Source organism: Desarmillaria tabescens (genome assembly GCF_030435595.1).
Source record: "Desarmillaria tabescens strain CCBAS 213 chromosome Unknown EV420scaffold_12, whole genome shotgun sequence".
NCBI classification, from domain to species: Eukaryota; Fungi; Basidiomycota; class Agaricomycetes; order Agaricales; family Physalacriaceae; genus Desarmillaria; species Desarmillaria tabescens.
The window spans coordinates 859118-875750 of NW_026848311.1; the positions used below are offsets into that span (position 1 = coordinate 859118).

A 16633-nucleotide genomic window follows, 5' to 3' on the forward strand; every position below is an offset into this window, starting at 1 on the left:
CGTCATTTTCGACCGTTCTATATAATACTACCTCGGATATCGGTCAGTTGATGCAGCAGGCGTTGGAAGCTATGAGTAATGACCTGTAAGGTGTTTAGGTACAGACTCGAAACTATGAAACTAGTTTGAGTGGCCACCTTTGCTAATACAGCTTAGGCAGAATGGCGAAGGGGCGACATTGGTGGTCCGGGGTGTGAATCACGGTCGATTTAACGCTGACCTCTTTAAGTCTGACTCGCATGCCACTCAACCCATAGATACTCCATGTGTCCATGCCCCGCAATCATTCAAGAGTTTTACCATTCCTTCGCCCTCGACCTCAGCTGCACCCAGATGCAAAAAATCCGACATCGATGCCACCTGAGATTTGTACTGCCCAAGATGTAGCCCATCGGCCTATCTCCTGCCGACCAGACTCTATCCTCCTCCCAAGGCTGATCGAATTCCTCGTCGGACTGGTCAATAGCCTCGATATCGCTGGCGTGTCTTGTCGGGATGCCTCGGAAAGTATGGAAATGATGTCTTTCCGAGGCGAAGAGGACGTGAGCGAGTATGCCTATGAGGTCTTTTCAGCTATACATTCTATTGTTCGGGCTATTGCTGGTCCCATCGGTGCGGTCCGTCAGCATGTCGAGGAAACTACGACCTTGCAATTACCGACGAACGGGGTGCCCATCCAAGTCTGTTCTGCCAACGATAAGGCTTATTATATATGGCTGTATGCGGAGTAAGCCATTCAGTCTTGACGCGACAAGGAAGCAAACTGGCGCCAAGGCTCTGGCTGTGAAAGTTTGTGTTTTATCGAAGTAATCATTTTCTTCGTCGCTATCTCACTCCGAAGCCTATGCCGCTTGCGCTGCAAATGGCGACCGCAAAAAGCAGAGTATGGGTTTTGCTTTGCGGGATACATCGTTAATTTGGCACAACTGAGTGGGTTTTTCTAAATTTCCCGGTCTTTCAGTTGATTTACCTGCCATTTCTAATCCTCTCTCCCGATCCTGCTCCTTTCGCTCGTTTTCAAACTCCAAAACACAAGTCTTCCGTATCCAAACCCATTGACGCAGTTCCAGGCTAAGATACCTACCGAGCTATTTCTTGCGATAGTCGTCTCTATGCTATGCACTAATTTACTTCCCGGGCATAGTGCTGAGAATCCGCCTGGTACGAGCACGAGGGCGGAAGTGAGAGTGAAGAGGAATTCATTGATACTGTGTTCGGGGATGAAGTCGGGATTCAGGGTTTGAGTTTACAAGTTGCGACCATAGCATCCGTGGTTGCTGTTGTCTAACGGTATCCGCCGCATTTCTATCGCTCTCTTGGATGGTCAAAGTATTCCACCATCAGTAGTCAAGACTCTAGCAGACTTTACTACGACAATCATTCATGCATCTCTGCCGCTGTGCTCTTCACACCCCATTAGCAGGTGCCCACACTGTAAGGAAGTCAGTTGTCGTAGACTACACAGGGAGTCCCACTCACAACTCTTCCGTAAAGGCCATAACGGATGCGGCCAGGAAAATTTGCACAGGACTGGATTCTGATCAAGACCCAAAAAGATAACGCTATAGGGTATAGATGATAATAGATGTGCGCTACCAACACAACACAACACAAAAAAGAAATACGCATAAAAAATATATCTACTTTACTTCTTCTCCCCAACAAATGTTACGGGACGCTTTTACCGCAAGGTGAAGCTTAAATAACCGAACTGTTCGCAAGACCATTGAAAGTCCAAGGCCTCGCGCTCCTTCAATGGCTCTTATACATGTTTTCAGTAGACAAATTTCAAAAACGGAAGGCTATGCGTGCTGATACGAGGAAGTAATAGACATGCTTCCTTTACCGGTGGAAAGCATCAGCGTTATCTCGAAGGAACTCGATCTGCTCCTTCCGATAATCATCCGGAATGACCGTCATATTGTCGCCATTCAGTTGTAAGAGCACCTGTGGAGCCACGAATCAGTGAGAGAAAACCCCGATTCGATGAGTGTTTCGACGTACCTCATTCTCCGGCGTGTACTGCGGCCAGGAAGGACCTGGAAGATAGTGATGAACAAACTTTCGACAGCAGCACAAAAAGTCACTCACGAGACGTCCCTAAACCATCATTGGGATCCAAGCTCGTAGCGAAGGAAACCCAATAATCTATCATCATTTCACTCAACAGCATTGACGAAGCAGGCTCGCTCGAAGAATTGAGTTTTCCGTAGACGAAGTCTATCTCGGATGCATGTGGAACTGGAAAAACATATTAGTATCAGCCAAATGGATTCAGGAAGAGGAAAAAACACACCTCCCAATTCGGCCGAGTACGACGACGAATTCTGCGTGAATTGGTATCCGTATGCTTTCACGCCCGCTTCGGCAGCAGTCTGTGTCCATGTCCGACGTTGAGCGTCAAAGGTCAAGTCCCCAGCTGAAATAATCGATTGAGTGTATCTTATTGGGAAAGAGGGACGATGCTAACTCATGGATGCCACTCTCTTCCAGCCTGGAGACAACCCAAAAGTTTCATTTCCGGTGCCATACGGCGCACCCAAGGATGGATCATCAGGGTACAGCTCGAGAAGCTGGTCCAAGATCTCATCAGAGAGGTAAGGTGGGAACGCAGAGTAGGTGGTCTGTATGAAATCCTTGATGGCGTCATCGGTGAAATTGATACTTGTCGACAGGCCGAGAGTCCCTGATAAGCACCAACGTTGAGTTCGAACCTCCCTGTAAACGGATCATAGCATACCTTCATCTAGATTCGTGCCCGATATGAACGGAATCGTAGCAAACTGTCCCTTCGCCCAGAGGCGTGTGGGGAGATCGGGAAGAGTAGTACCCGAGGGACCGTCCAGCACAGGATAAAAAGCTATATCTTCTATGGCCAGCTCATACGCCTCCAAAAATCCTTGATATATAGCAGACGAATTCGCTGCCTGCAAGCAGTCAAAAGTATTATTCGTGTCAGCGACAGATTCGCAGCCGGGTGTCCCTCCTACGAAATACTGCCAGTTGGATTCTCTGTAGACGCGTTATAAATCACAGGCGAAGATGCAGAACCGGACTCCATGATCTAGCCAATGAGTCAGAATGGTAACTTCTGTCAAGCGATTGTGCTCTTACCGCAGCCCTGGCGAAGTCAGAAATCGACGCATTTAGAAGCAGAAGATTCGTCAGCATTGCTCCAGCACTTTCTCCAAAGATCGTAACCTACTCGGACTCATTATCCAACAGAATCGACGTATAACGAGTTTGTGCACCTTGGTTTTGTCACCACCGAACACGCCAATATTCTCTTGAACCCATTGCAGGGCAGTTAGTTGATCTCTGATTCCGAGGTTGAGTTGTCCTCTGTCGTCGGCCTCCTGTCCTTGAGGGAAGCCCAATGGCCCCAGCCGATAATTGAAGTTCACATAGATGATGGGAGTGCCCTAGAGGCAATTAGCCGAGGAGACCGTTGATGGAACGCGGAACTTTACTCTGGCAACACTCTGGGCAACAATATTGCTTCCATTGAAGGATGACGAAGCACCTCCGTAGAAAGCGCCTCCGTAGGTCCTTCAGCGTCATCAACACAAGGACCACAGAAATGAAAACATGATCCTACCAGAACATAACGGGCAAGGGATCCTCAGAAGACGCTCCCTTCGGCCGAACTATGTTAATAGTCAAACAATCCTCCGAGATCTCATCGATTGAAACGTTCTGTTACTCCTGCAGTTAAAACAGAATCGCAGATACCAAGCGAAACAACCCTACGCGTTGAAAACAGGCTAGTCCAAAATTTTGAGCATCGAATTCATCGGTGTCGATAGTGGTTTTCAATACAGGATGCTGCAAACGCAAGGCTCCAACTGGAGATTCAGCATAGGGAATACCTATCTTTTGTTTTAGCCGGGACCATCATTGCACGGAATATCAGTTCGGACTCACCTCCAAAGAATTCTTGCTCCAGCCCTGCAACATCCCTCCCAATGAGCGTCGTGTTGCCCAGTTGGACCTCGGGATCTGCAGCAGCAGCCAAGAGAGCGTAGCATAGAACGGGTACCACAAGAAGCATGGTTCAAGCGATGAGGAATGGAGGTGAATACAGTCTCTTTATGTAGCATTTAGAGTTCGGCGACAAATGGAATCCATGAACGTCTGGAAAGACGAAGAAGATGGGCTATCATCATAAAATGCAGGTTCTTCATGCGCAGCTGCTGCGGGCCAAGTGAAAATCGCTGTTTGCCTGCCTTCGACCAGATTTAATGCTATGGAAAATCCGAGACAAATTCGACGCGTCGAGAAGCGGCAGTTGACATCCGAATTGTCAGCGTTTTGACCTCGACATGAGCATGGGCTCGCGACTGCCGATCAAAGGACGTCGTCAAAACCTTTGAAACAGAATACCCTGTATGCAGTATTTCCAGGGTATCGAAAAAAAGAATCTAGGTGTTGCCGAATGATTGTAGGTGAAGAAAGACGCGTTGTTTGTTTGGTCAGCTTTGCACAATGCGTACGGCGGCAGTGGTGAGCCTTTCCCTCCAAGTTACACCAAGTTATCACAGCTGTGTGCGAAAGCCATGATAATCGGAAGGACAAAATCAGGAAAGAAATTGTACCCTTCTGTTTAGAGTTCTATTTACCCAATGCATCACTGCTGCAGTTGTTAATCACAGCAGAGGCTGGGTCATTTTAGATCGTAAAAAACGAAACCTTAAAAGGTTTTGTTCTAGCGAAGCCTTTGTCAGTCCCAAAAAGGCCGTCTGTAAAAACGGTATGAAAAATCTTTTCCCCTATAGAACAAAGGAATTGACATAATGTTTCGCTTTATAGTACTCAAAACGAGGGCGTAAAAACTGAAGCTGAAATCGAAACCTTTCAGAATCCCATTTTACGCCATCAAAAACGCACCAGCCACTGTAGTGAATACCTCGAGACGTGCATTTGTCGAAGGTTCAATGAGTCGTGGTTGCATACTAGTGGCGACCGTGATCCTTCGGGAGAAATAGAACTTTACACGCTATGTAGCCACAGATTCCAGGACAGAAACTAGTTCTCCTTGTCAAACCCGGCTTTCAGGCTTACAGTTCGATACATAGAGCTGCGCAGTGAATGTTCGGCGGCATTGCGGGATTCGGCTCCGTGACTTGAGTATGACGAGGAAGCAGAAGTGGCCAGACGCAAAGAAATCAAATCGCCAATACATATATCGAAGCCTTCTTTGGCAGGATTATCCGCGTTCCCTACCACGCATCACCCGAATCGCGGTTCGACTAATATTATGTACTGCGCAGGGGAAATGAACATGATTTCAATCTACCAAAAAAAACACAAGAATGGACCATTAGTCTTGACCAGAACACTATGACAACCTAGTACAGACCTCCCCCGATTCTACCTCCCAATCACTAAGCTTTACCTGGGCCGTTCCCATGCGACCAAGGCATTCTACTCCAGATCACTGTCTTTCTTCGTTGATTACAGCTCGCGCACGCATTCACCTGTCTGATATTACACTCGTCCACTCCCACCAATTTCTATACGCACAGGCTGTTCGCTCCTGCGTGTTCAAGTATCTAGAACTCACAGATGAATAGATAGAAGATGTGGACATATTCTTTCGTCAGCTGATAACTTCCTACCCTGGAAACCCAAGTTCGGTGGGATGTGAAACCATCATGAAGGTGGTCGATATGGTAGGCGACCCAAGGTGTCAGCTAGATTCATTACGGACACGATGACACGCTCATGTCGGACCCTGAGCAACGCTTATTTAGCGTGAGCATCTCCCTCGCAAAATCCAGAAGCGGCAGTTGACATCCGAATTGTCAGATACAGTGATCCAACATAGATATCCGGAACCCAGAACCGAAGAACCGATCGCTAGAAGGGGACACAACTTTTTGGAGTCTTGTTGAAGATGTCTCAGAGTGTTTGTTGTTGTGCTTCTTACTCGCGCATCCCAAGCGGAAGAGAAGAAAACAAGAGTCCGCTTCTGTGCAAAGACAAGAGATCAGTAAGGGTTTTCACGGAAATAGTTACAACACTAGTCTATTTATAACACCAGTTTTCAGAAATCCGGTACACCGTTCTCCAGACCGTAGATGAGTCCACCGACGAAATGAGAGTATAGGGTCTGGTCGGGAGTAGATGAGATTATTCTCCGCAGGGAAGTAGATGCCGGAAGGGAGGTTTGTGGGAAGATTGAAGAAATGGGATACCGAAGTCGAACGAAATTTCGGTGTACAGTCAAGTTATAAGCATGGATGTCGTCGCAGGATTGCAGGACGGCAACAACGGGAAAGCGAGTCAGGTAATCTGAGAAAAAAAGCAAGGACAGCAACGCAGAAAGAAGACAACGACCATTGAATTTGGAAGGAGACGGTAGGTAGTAGTACATAGAACAGCGAATGAAGGAGAAATAAAAAGACTTTACACATTGGTGGACACGTTACCAGCAAGCTCATTGAGTCTTCTTAACAACGTCGCTCGAAGCACATTGACCTGAGCCTCTGCCTGTAGGCGACCAGCCCGTTCTCGTTCAAGGACTGCTAGGTCTTGCTGGAAAGCGGCTTGTCCTTGTTGAAGCGCTTCCTCTGCCTCTTCGCGTGCGGCCAATTCTGGAGCAAGAAGTGCCTAAAAAAATTGCATGAAAAGGGTCTATTCTTTTCAAGAATAGGGGTCAAGCTCACCTGTAGTGATGCATCCAACTCCTGGCTCGCAACAGCTCTTGCTTCTTCCCACTCCGACTTTATCATCTCTGGCGTCCTCGAATCGTCCGTCCCATCGGCGCTTCTCCCAGAAGACAAAAGGTTCGTCCACAGCCACAGCCAAGAATGTTTGCCCTGGCGTATGGCATGCCTTGTCCGTTCGACGTGCGCTCCTGTCTCCAGCTCGAGGACCGTTCAAACGGTGTAGGCAAGCCAAAAGCACTGAGAATGCGACGGGGCTTTCCTCGAGGCGATCTTGACGAGGAGCAGGAAGTCCTCGAATGTGACATGTCGTGGCGCCTGGCGAAGGTCCATTGTCATAAGAACATCATAGGCGCATTGACCCTGTACATTCACAGCTTCGTCAGTGTTGAACAAGATGACGACTCTTTCGCGGGCATCGGGTGGATCCCATCTTCTGGTTCTCTTTGCTGGCGAAAAAGAGACGAGTGCACCCGCTGTAGGGTCGTCATCCAGCCTGTCCACCAAAAGATACCCTGTCCGCCCAGCTCCCGACGATTCCTTTACCGTCACCACCAGGTACTCATGCCCCGTGTCCCAAAGTGAGTTCGATTTACGGTATTCGACGTATTCGACATGGATATTTCCGAGGCCCCACAGGAGGAAGCCGTAATGATACTTGAGGGTCATGAGAAGGAACGTGGCGCTCGTTGCATCCTGTTCAGGCTCCTGGATGAAGATACACATGTCGGTGCTGGCCGATTTGCGCTGCATGATGGTAGAGCAGATAGCCCATAGTCTTTACGAAAAAGGCAATAGCTGATACTCTGAGACATCTTCAGCAAGACTCCAAAACGCTGGTTCCGTTCCAACGACCTGTTCTTCTGTTCTGGGTTCTGGATATTTATGTTGGACCACCGTATCTGACAATTCGGATGTCAACTGTCTCCTTCTGGATTTTTCTCAACCCGTTGACGCAGTTCCAGGTACGATTTCTCTGACGCTTCGTGCTCAATACGATGGCGTCAAGACATGATTTTTTCCAGCATCAAACTATGAAGTGGAGACATTTTAACACACGGTAAATGGGGTAGAATCACCAGTTACAGAGCACAAGAGCACTTACAAGCCAATGTAGCCCTTGATTGTCTGAACAATGGACTCAAGAGAATCATAAGAAGCGTCCGACGTAATGTCTGGGTTCCAACACTGAGGGTGCGAGGACCTCAGAGAGTTTGTTTGTGCTGGTACACTCTTTTCAGGCTGAGCATCTTTGCTAGTCGAGCCTTTCAAGGCGTAGCACGCCCTCCACCTCTTCCCAATCGCAGAAATAGCATACAGTCGCTCCAATTGCTGATTAATCGGCCCAACCTCGTCGAGGCGCTGAATGACTTGGACGATCGCAGCCTCCCGTCCCGAACCCGAATCCACGTGAAAGTCTGACGGGGGCTTGATCTCAACAAGCAACAAGGGGTGGTGGTGAAACTCGACAACAAAGGTAATCGCAAAGTCGACCGTTTTTCTGGTGCCTGGAATGACCCACTGTGGACTGACGTCGAAGCCCTCGGTCGGAGAGAACCAGTAATTCAAAATCTTGTCATACAAAGGGTAAAACTTGTTTTCGATGGTGTCGTCGTCGTACAGTTCAGCGGCTTTGGTTAAGATATATTGCGGGTAGCCACCGCCGCGGAGACGAAGCGCTACGTAAAGTGTCAGTGGTATGAAGCGAGGGTATCATGAATGCAGTAATAACATTACCTAGATGAACAGTCGACTCCTTCTGGATATTGTAATCAGAGAGTGCGTGATCATCCTTCAGCTGTTTCCCAGAGAAAATGAGCCCTGCCATCGTTCATCAGTGCTATAAATCCATCTACGAAATGACAATGAGCATACGCTGTTGGTCCGGGGGAAGGCTGTGAAATATGGTGAGCAACGAAGACCAGGCGATGGTTGAACTCACTTTTCCTTATTCTGGATCTTGGCTTTGATGTTGTCAATAGTGTCAGAGGCATCGGCCTCAAGAGTAATCGTCTTCCCAGTCAAATTCTTCACAAAAATCTGCATTGTGGTGGATGGGAGTATGATATAGCTGATATAGCGAGAGTTGTCACAGTGTCACGATCCCCCTGGCCTCCTCGCCGTTCTAGCTCACGTGTGTCCGACGCGTCGACGCGCAAGAATTTGAATTAACTGCCACGGAAAGTGGCGCACACCGCTGAAAGTTTCAAATTTCAAGTTCGTTGATTTTGGACGGTCAGAGATGCATCATTGCGAGGTGGGATAAGTGTGAGGAGCTGCGAGATCTGTTGGACGTGTAGTATGTTTCTAGAGATGAGATCATAGATAGAGATACATACTCACATGGCCTGGATGCTTTCCCATAAATCTCCTTGACGGTATTCCTGTAATGAAGTCAGTTATCACAGAATACGCAGGGGGTCTCACTCGCAACACTTCTGCACAGAGGACATAACGGATGCGGCCAGGAAAATTTGCACAGGACTGGATTCTGATTAAGACCCAAAAAGATAATGCTATAGGGTATAGATGATGCACCACCACAACACAACACAACACAAAAAAGAAATACGCATAAAAAAATCATCTACTTTACTTCTTCTCCCCATCAAAAAACGCAACGAGCTGCCCAATCGGGACCTTCCCAACTGGCTTGGGGGTAGCAATCTTGCTCGCATTCATACTCTGCTGCCTCAACACATACGGATCCACAAACTTGCCTGGTGCAGGGGGCGTCGGCACGGGGCTACGCTCAGTCGACCGCGACCGCAATTTCGGCTTTAATGGCGATATGGACGCCTGCGGGGCTTGTAGTGAGGAGAACCCATACGTCGACTGTGCCCGAATGCGTCGATCCGCATTCGGGGGTGACGCAGGCGCAGAATTAGAACCGGTGTTGCTTCCAAGTATCCTCGAAGCGCTGGACTTGCCGATGGTCTCTTCTTGGAACTCTTCCTCATCGCTGACAGCCTTGGGGGAGCTTGAGAAGTAAGCTCTGCCAATGGAGGATGAGGCGGATGAGGATGGGCCGTCGGACCGTTCCTGTTCCTCTGGAGGGGACGTGATGGGTTCGCCTAGTGCGACGGTGTATCGTTTTCGGGGAGCTGGGGTTGGGCTGTAACTGGGTCTGCGTGATCCAGGGGGAGGTGGTAGGTTCTTTGGTGCTGGGCTTGAAGAACGAGAGGCAGGTTGAGCCGACGATAAAGCAGATGAATAAGGCGAAGGCGAGGGGGAGGGTGAGTGACTAGCGGTAGCCGCTGTGCTAATGCCTAAACCCACCCCGACTGGAGGAAGACCAGAAATGGAAAGAGGTCGGGTACGGGAAGCTGAAGGGGGTGAATGAGGAGGCGAGAAGGAAGTGACAGTGTTTGGAGGAGGGGAGGCATAGTCGCCTGTTGGGTAAGGGAGACGGCTGACGGAGCTCTTGGATGATCCCAAGGGCGGACTGGTCTGAAGAACTGTTCCAGACGGGTATCGACCGTGATTTGGGGTATTCATAGCAGGTGTTGGATAGGAATTTCCTTGAACGACCCTAGATGATGTAGTTTGTGGTGCAATGGATATTTCTGCCGATTGGCGTGAGGGTACGGAAGAGAGATTGGCGGGCGCAGTTGCCAATTTCGCCATCTCCCTTCCAAGTTCCCCTACGCGACTCTGAATTTCAGTCATTTCATCACGGAGCTCTTGCATTTCTTTATCACAATTGGGAGCCGGAACCGGGGGCTCATGGACAGAAGCTTCGTCTTTTTCCTTCTCCTTATCAACCAGCCATCGCTCGACGTCGCTCATACGTTCCTCCAAAGCTCGAACGTGACCAACAGTCCATTTCTCCAGTTTCTCAAATCGCTTTGCGATGGTGAGAAGGGTAACATGTACATCAAGTGTACCTTCAGCATCGAACTGCGCGTAAAGAGGAGGCGCTTCTCGAGACGGTGATGATCCAGAGTCAGTATGTCGCATAGGCGACGGTGTTAGATTAGGAGGCATAATAGTAGCGCTTGGACGAGAAGGCGTCGGAGAAACATTGGGCGAGACAGGTATAGGTCGTCGGGGTGGTGTAGTGGGAGCATTGAGGTTCAGGTACGCAGGATCGGAATACTTGGTCTGCGTGTTAGCCGGCCAGCCTTTCTCTTTCTCCTTCTCCTTTCCCTTACTGTTCCTCTTCTGCTCCTTATCCCGTGCTTTGGTGTCCTGTATCACCTGCTGCGCAGGCGTGAGTTCCTTGGTCGGTGTAAGCCGATTCTTCGCCGCTGTCCACCAGCCCATACTCTCTTTTTGGGACGCGGATGGAGATGGAGGATTGGAGGCCGGCATTGTCTGTGAACGAGACGGAGGAGGAGGAAGAGACCGCGTCGATTCTAACATAGCCAAAACGCGGTCTTCCACCATTTTGCGACCAGCAGCTTCCTCTGTTAAAATTCGCTCGGCCTCCCTGCGGCCACGTTCGCGCTCTCTTTCAGCTTCTGCCTCAATTTCGGCGTCCGTGGGCATGCTACCGGGAGACCGGGGCGCGATACCACTAACAAGATTTCCTACTCGATTCGCCCAGTTGGCTGCAAATTGAGACACGGAGGACGTCGGAGAGGGCGAGCGCATCCATTGCCCATCTTCATCGTCGTCATCTTCATCTCCGTCTTCGGATTCGGCATCGATGCCTGTGAACGTGTTCGGGATGAACTGGTTGCGAAGAGGCGATGGTGGTCGTCCTGACGACGATTGACTGGGAGATTTTTCAGGCTAGATAGATGACATTATATACAGAATAAAAGCAGTGAATACAGGACAAACCAGAGTCAAGGACATCGAAGACGGACTGGTCATTCTTCTCTGCCGCTTCTGGTCGGTTATACTCGGAGGCTGAAGGTTACTCGAGGACATCGAATGAGTCGACGAGTGCGAAGGTGAATTGGCCATCCCCGTCGATGTCTTGCTCTTGAGGAAGGGGGGTCGATGGCCTTGTCGTCGTCCGCGACGTTGAGGACGGAACGATGAATGGCCTTGAGATTTGCGGTGCTTGATTCGCCGGCGATCACGTGCGTAATCTTTCCCACGCAATCTTTCAACAAAATTTTTAATTCTGGATCCTAGGGTAAAAAGCAACCTTCCACGGGAAAGCGCGGAGTACATACAATGAATTTTAATTTACTGAGAAGCCTCTGAATATTGTAACTTGTGCGTTCTCTGTCAAGAAAAAAGCGCCGTACACCGGAGGTCGACGGTAAACAAGACCAAAGGATCCCTGTATATCTTCCACTCTAAAAGAGTACGTTACTTTCTATTGATTTGCAGCTAAGAATGGGTTTCGTCTACGTTATCGGTATGTTTTCCGTCTTATTCTCTAATTCCCTAATAAAAATTTGATTATCTCCGTCAGAACATATGGAAGACGATGACGAGATAACTCGCGTCATCCCGCCCTGGGCAACATTGGAGTATGCGGTCTGTCCTCGTCACTAGATGAACTGCTGGACGTGTACCTACCAAATTACTCAGCACATGCGAATGCTAGCAGGACCCAGTTCCCAAGTGCATTTTACACATTTATCAAAATCATCCGCCGACGCGCTTTCTGCTTCGTTCATGGACAACAGCGGCACCTTAGCTAAAGCGTCGTGTTTCCAATCCGGAGTGATGGACAGGATCAAGGATGTACTACCAATCGAAAAAGTGTGCCTCTTGGATCCCAAAGCAGAGAAGCAGCTATCGCCGGAAGACGGAGATGGACGGTTTGAGTGGTTTTTGTTCGGGGTATGTTGCCCCATCCTTTCAAACTATTAGCACTAACGGAGGAAAGACCATCTAGGGAATTCTCGGTAAGGATCTCCACTGAAATACAGCGTACACCATTTTTTTGAAGAGCATTTGGTACAGGTGATGATCCTCCACGGGATAGAACTGCTGAGCTACGAGACTTGGGGTTTCCCACACGACGACTGGGTCCCATTCAAATGACGACGGACACTGCCTTAGGTGTCACAAAACTAGTCGTGGAAGATAAAAGTACGCGTTTGATTCTTAAAATACCAGCTCGTTTATTGATCCATTCTTTACAGTTCCCATCGATAAGATACCTTACATCGTGAGTCCAGATACAATAGCTTCTGGTCGCAGGCTAGTATATATATATGAACCAAGGAGCAGGCTCCTCGCGGTCTCTTCTATCCTTAAATCGGTGCGGAGATCGATGACGGGCCAAAGTCGTGACCCTCCAGTCCCTCACTCGAGACTTCCGGTCGTTTCGCCCCCATTCGTCCTTCATCTATAGATGCTTGTACTCATATTCATGGTAACAATCCTTAACAGGACTACCCAACAATCACATTCAACGCTAAAGAAAGCGTCGAAATGCCTTTCAGTCCGTCCTTCCCCACGCACCTGCTATTTCACTCACTCACTAACCCGCCCACACAGGATACATTGCCGAAGGCTCAGAGCCAAAATTACCATCAGGAATGCGGCAACTGTTACATGAAGACCTCAACAAGAGCTTCGACTTCTGACAACGACGTGATAGATTGAAAAAAAAAAAAGAGATCTACAGGCATACCTACAACTACATAAAAAGCAACAGATATATGTGATAGATGTCCTCATGCTTGTGTAATTAATACCGAGACAGATGAATGAAAGGAGAAAATGAACGATGCGAGTAACAATACAACCAATTACAGATATAGATATATACGATGGGCCCAGAAAGAAAAAGAGAGCAAAAACAAGACAGTTTCTCATGAAGGCGGAGCAGGAGGCTTATCTTCTGGTTTAGGCTTCGCGTCCCATGGTGCTGGTATCCTGGCTACATCCACGAGGTTGGCATCAGCCTTGACATCGTTCAATCGTTCGCGCTCAGTCATGTTCATCCGCGCACGACATCGCACCAGACGCAACTTGGTCCTCTTGATCCCTATAATCCAATAATCCATCAACGAGACTAGCGGACATTCAGAAAACACCTACAAGTAGCAATAGTCTCCCGATCCTCGTCCATGAATGGATTCTCCGTCTGCAATAGATCATCTTCCAGAGCGTACAGACACCACAATGATTCTTCATACAACTTCTCGCACTCGTCCGGGCTGGTAGCCTGGTCGAGAAGTTCTTTCCGCGCTGCAGTGCGACTCTGTCATATCAATCAATAAATGGATTTCATCTCCGAACACAAATATGGACTCACTAAAACGAGCGCACGGTCATAGACTAGTTGGTCTAGCCACGTCTTAGGTCCGTCGTACTGGGCCGGCAACCACGTTTTGACCAATATCGCTCGATCATTACACTTCAAATAATGATTCTTGAACCACGACAATGCTATCAATAACACTCATCAGCCATGCAGAATTCACATGAAGAGCATATGAAAGACGCACCATCATCAAACCCTTCACTGACGACAAAATCCCCGTCAGGACGCCGCATCTTCATATGCTCTTGATGGTTTCGCAGCTTGTTGATGCCCTTCTGCGAAAACGACATGAGGAGCATATACACCGCAACACACGTCACAGCGTTGTATTCAGCTTCCATCTCGCCATTTTTCCGTCTCCGAGCCTGTCGATCAGCCTCTCCATCCCGCTTGGCAAACCTGTTCGGATCGGCAAGAGGTTCTGGCGGTACCCAGTTAGATGGGAAAGTAACAGAGAGATTGGACTCACTCTGCGGAATGGCCTTGACATATTCGTACATTTCGTCGGCCCAATGAGTTAGCACGTCAGTTTTCTGTGCCAAATCTTCTAATTCAGCGAGGAGTTGTTCCTCGAGAGGATCACGTTCTCCATCGCCATCCAAGGCTATTATTTGTGGTCTTCGAGGAGAAGAAGGCGCACTGTAATCACGCGATGGGGATGAACGATGGCCGAACAGCTTCTTTGAGGCTAAACTGAGTGCCCTATTTAATGCATTCGTAGCAGCTCTCGATGCTATGCTTGACGGAGAATGTGATAGTGGCGGAGCATTGGGATGTGGAGGGGGCGGAAAGGTGATATCCACTGCCGGGTCTTCGACTGAGGGTGAAGGTGGTACGCGCCTATCATTCAACGGTTTGCGGGGAACGGAGCTCAGCTCTGATGACAGAATGTAAGTAATCCAGTATGCCTGGGTTGTGACACGAAAACATTTACCGTCTATTGCACGGTTGAACTCCAGAGCGCGACTGTCTCCGACCAAAACATACTCGCGACGGAGAATCCCATCTTCTTCTGTCTCTCCAGGGATGACAGAAGCTTCTACGGGTATAGGAGGCTTTCTCTCCACGGTGACAGGAGCTTGACTTGACTGCCGCCTAGATATGGGAGGTGGTGGCGCGTGTTCCCGAGTCGGCGTCGGACTATATAATAGAAGTTAGTGAGGATAAAATTACTGCGGGGGAAGGTCACGAACTATATAGGTGTCTCCGCCTGTGGCGCATCACCCAATGTTGACGTTCTCCGAAAGTTGAATTTACTTGGAGGAATCATCGCTGTAGGATCCAGCACCTCCGGCGGGATGATTCTATGATGAGGGGGAGTTGGCGGGCGTCCCGTCCAAGGCTTGCCATCATCGTATGTGGGCTCCGGCTCGGGAGAAGACTCTCGTGGTTTAGGGAATTTTGATTTCGCCATAGCTTGACTGCCAAAGAAGTCGTCGAAATTCGCGCGTTCGACCGGCTTCTGCTTAAGCAAGGCACGGATGAGCTTCTTAATGTCATTTGGTACAGGAAGGTCGGTGCTGCCGCCGCCTCCGCTCTTTCCTGCTGTTGACTGAGGGTCTTCGTCGGGAAACTTGATGCCTTTGGAATGCTCAATCTTCTTTAGAAGTTCGATGTGGTTTTGAGCACGAAAGGGAGGCTTTCCGACTGCCATCTCGTAGAGAACCGCACCGACAGACCAGAGATCGGCTTTGGCATCGTACTTATTGTAACCGAGTATCTCAGGTGCCATGTATAATCTATCAAGGCGTCATATGATACCACTCTCTGACAATTAAGCACGACATACGGTGAACCACACAGCGTTTCCGCCATCATAGCGCTGGGTAGAGAACGAGCAAACCCAAAGTCGGCTACCTTAAGGATTGGCACGCCTAGAGGATGACCTTTAGCGAGTTCTTCGGGACTGGCGGGCTTCAGAAGTAAATTCTACGATGCATGAGCGTAGTCCTGTACAATACGGAAGTATGCCACTAACCTGAGGCTTTATGTCCCTATGGATCAGATTATGATGTCGCAGGAATTTGAGAGCCCGAGCAAGTTGTCGCAAGAAACTTCGTAAGACGACTTCATCTAGACCGCCTGTCCTAGGGTGAGGATAGTATTGCGGTGCTGCGCCAGGCGAGGGAATGTACTCGAGAGTCTCGACGCGCCCCCGTTTCTTGATGTAACCGGTGAGGTCCCCGCCCGAGCAGTATTCCATAATGAGGTAGATATGATGCTCTGAGCGCTGCACGATGTTAAATACGCCTCAGAGAACGATATATTAGTATCGCCTACCACAATATCAGTGAGCCTCGTTATATGTCGGTGAGAGAGCGACTTGAGGATCTGGATTTCGCTCTGGAGGTTGTCGAAGAGCTTGGCAGATAGATTGTCTCTCTTGACAGTCTTGATTGCGACCTGGACATGAGTTTCCTGTATTACATTCGCACACAAGGTCAGGGTCGCCAACAGCGAGAGAGTAGCGACGATACACACCTCGTGATATCCTTTGTACACCGTAGCGAAGCTTCCTTTGCCAATCTCTGATACAATCACGTACGGACGGACTTCATCGTCCTCTTCCCTTCTCGTTACAGGAATGGCGGTAGTTACCCTGCCCGTCGACGGAGGATTTGATATCGGAGCTGGAGTCATTAGTGGCAATTCCGAGGGGACGTTATCAACTTCGCGCCGGGGTCAATCCTGCTGTGCGTAAGGTTGTTAAGGTTTGTTTATGAGGACAGTTGGTTTCCTCAATGTCATCGACATCGACGGAAAGAGACAAGGATAGCGAACC

The 16633-nt window shown here is 49.0% G+C and overlaps 7 protein-coding genes across 7 annotated transcripts; 2 read left to right on the plus strand and 5 right to left on the minus strand.

Moving 5' to 3' along the window:
- Positions 1-125: 125 nt before the first annotated feature.
- On the plus strand, positions 126-1087 carry EV420DRAFT_222429 (uncharacterized protein). The gene has a single exon (XM_060481284.1). The coding sequence runs from the start codon at positions 273-275 to the stop codon at positions 729-731; it is 459 nt and encodes a 152-aa protein (XP_060332699.1). The 5' UTR covers positions 126-272; the 3' UTR covers positions 732-1087.
- A 755-nt stretch (positions 1088-1842) lies between these two features.
- EV420DRAFT_1267762 (extracellular triacylglycerol lipase precursor) lies at positions 1843-4051 on the minus strand (the record flags this gene model as incomplete). The annotated part of the gene is made up of 12 exons (XM_060467407.1): positions 1843-1947; positions 2005-2039; positions 2092-2241; positions 2297-2419; positions 2471-2686; positions 2741-3010; positions 3057-3201; positions 3252-3422; positions 3471-3549; positions 3599-3696; positions 3751-3869; positions 3925-4051. 12 exons carry the CDS (start codon positions 4049-4051, stop codon positions 1843-1845), a joined length of 1638 nt encoding a protein of 545 aa, XP_060332700.1.
- A 2357-nt stretch (positions 4052-6408) lies between these two features.
- Positions 6409-7421, minus strand: EV420DRAFT_1641202 (uncharacterized protein; the record flags this gene model as incomplete). The annotated part of the gene is made up of 3 exons (XM_060477207.1): positions 6409-6612; positions 6669-6821; positions 6888-7421. The coding sequence occupies 3 exons, from the start codon at positions 7419-7421 to the stop codon at positions 6409-6411; spliced, it is 891 nt and encodes a 296-aa protein (XP_060332701.1).
- An 871-nt stretch (positions 7422-8292) lies between these two features.
- Positions 8293-8714, minus strand: EV420DRAFT_1267893 (S5a Uim-1UBIQUITIN complex; the record flags this gene model as incomplete). Its single annotated transcript, XM_060467414.1, has 3 exons — positions 8293-8489; positions 8544-8563; positions 8611-8714. The coding sequence occupies 3 exons, from the start codon at positions 8712-8714 to the stop codon at positions 8293-8295; spliced, it is 321 nt and encodes a 106-aa protein (XP_060332702.1).
- Positions 8715-9260: 546 nt separating this feature from the next.
- Positions 9261-11582, minus strand: EV420DRAFT_1268014 (uncharacterized protein; the record flags this gene model as incomplete). Its single annotated transcript, XM_060467417.1, has 2 exons — positions 9261-11405; positions 11457-11582. 2 exons carry the CDS (start codon positions 11580-11582, stop codon positions 9261-9263), a joined length of 2271 nt encoding a protein of 756 aa, XP_060332703.1.
- Positions 11583-11963: 381 nt separating this feature from the next.
- Positions 11964-13168, plus strand: EV420DRAFT_1762865 (SAM-dependent RNA methyltransferase; the record flags this gene model as incomplete). Its single annotated transcript, XM_060480718.1, has 8 exons — positions 11964-11985; positions 12043-12107; positions 12162-12416; positions 12472-12481; positions 12540-12668; positions 12722-12747; positions 12972-13023; positions 13080-13168. 8 exons carry the CDS (start codon positions 11964-11966, stop codon positions 13166-13168), a joined length of 648 nt encoding a protein of 215 aa, XP_060332704.1.
- A 100-nt stretch (positions 13169-13268) lies between these two features.
- EV420DRAFT_222604 (kinase-like protein) lies at positions 13269-16628 on the minus strand. Its single transcript, XM_060481285.1, has 11 exons — positions 16333-16628; positions 16132-16269; positions 15830-16081; positions 15641-15780; positions 15045-15590; positions 14786-14991; positions 14321-14728; positions 14036-14272; positions 13843-13976; positions 13626-13788; positions 13269-13572 (listed from the first exon to the last, which is right to left on the minus strand). Exons 1-11 carry the CDS (start codon positions 16489-16491, stop codon positions 13397-13399), a joined length of 2559 nt encoding a protein of 852 aa, XP_060332705.1. The 5' UTR covers positions 16492-16628; the 3' UTR covers positions 13269-13396.
- Between the last annotated feature and the right edge of the window lie 5 nt (positions 16629-16633).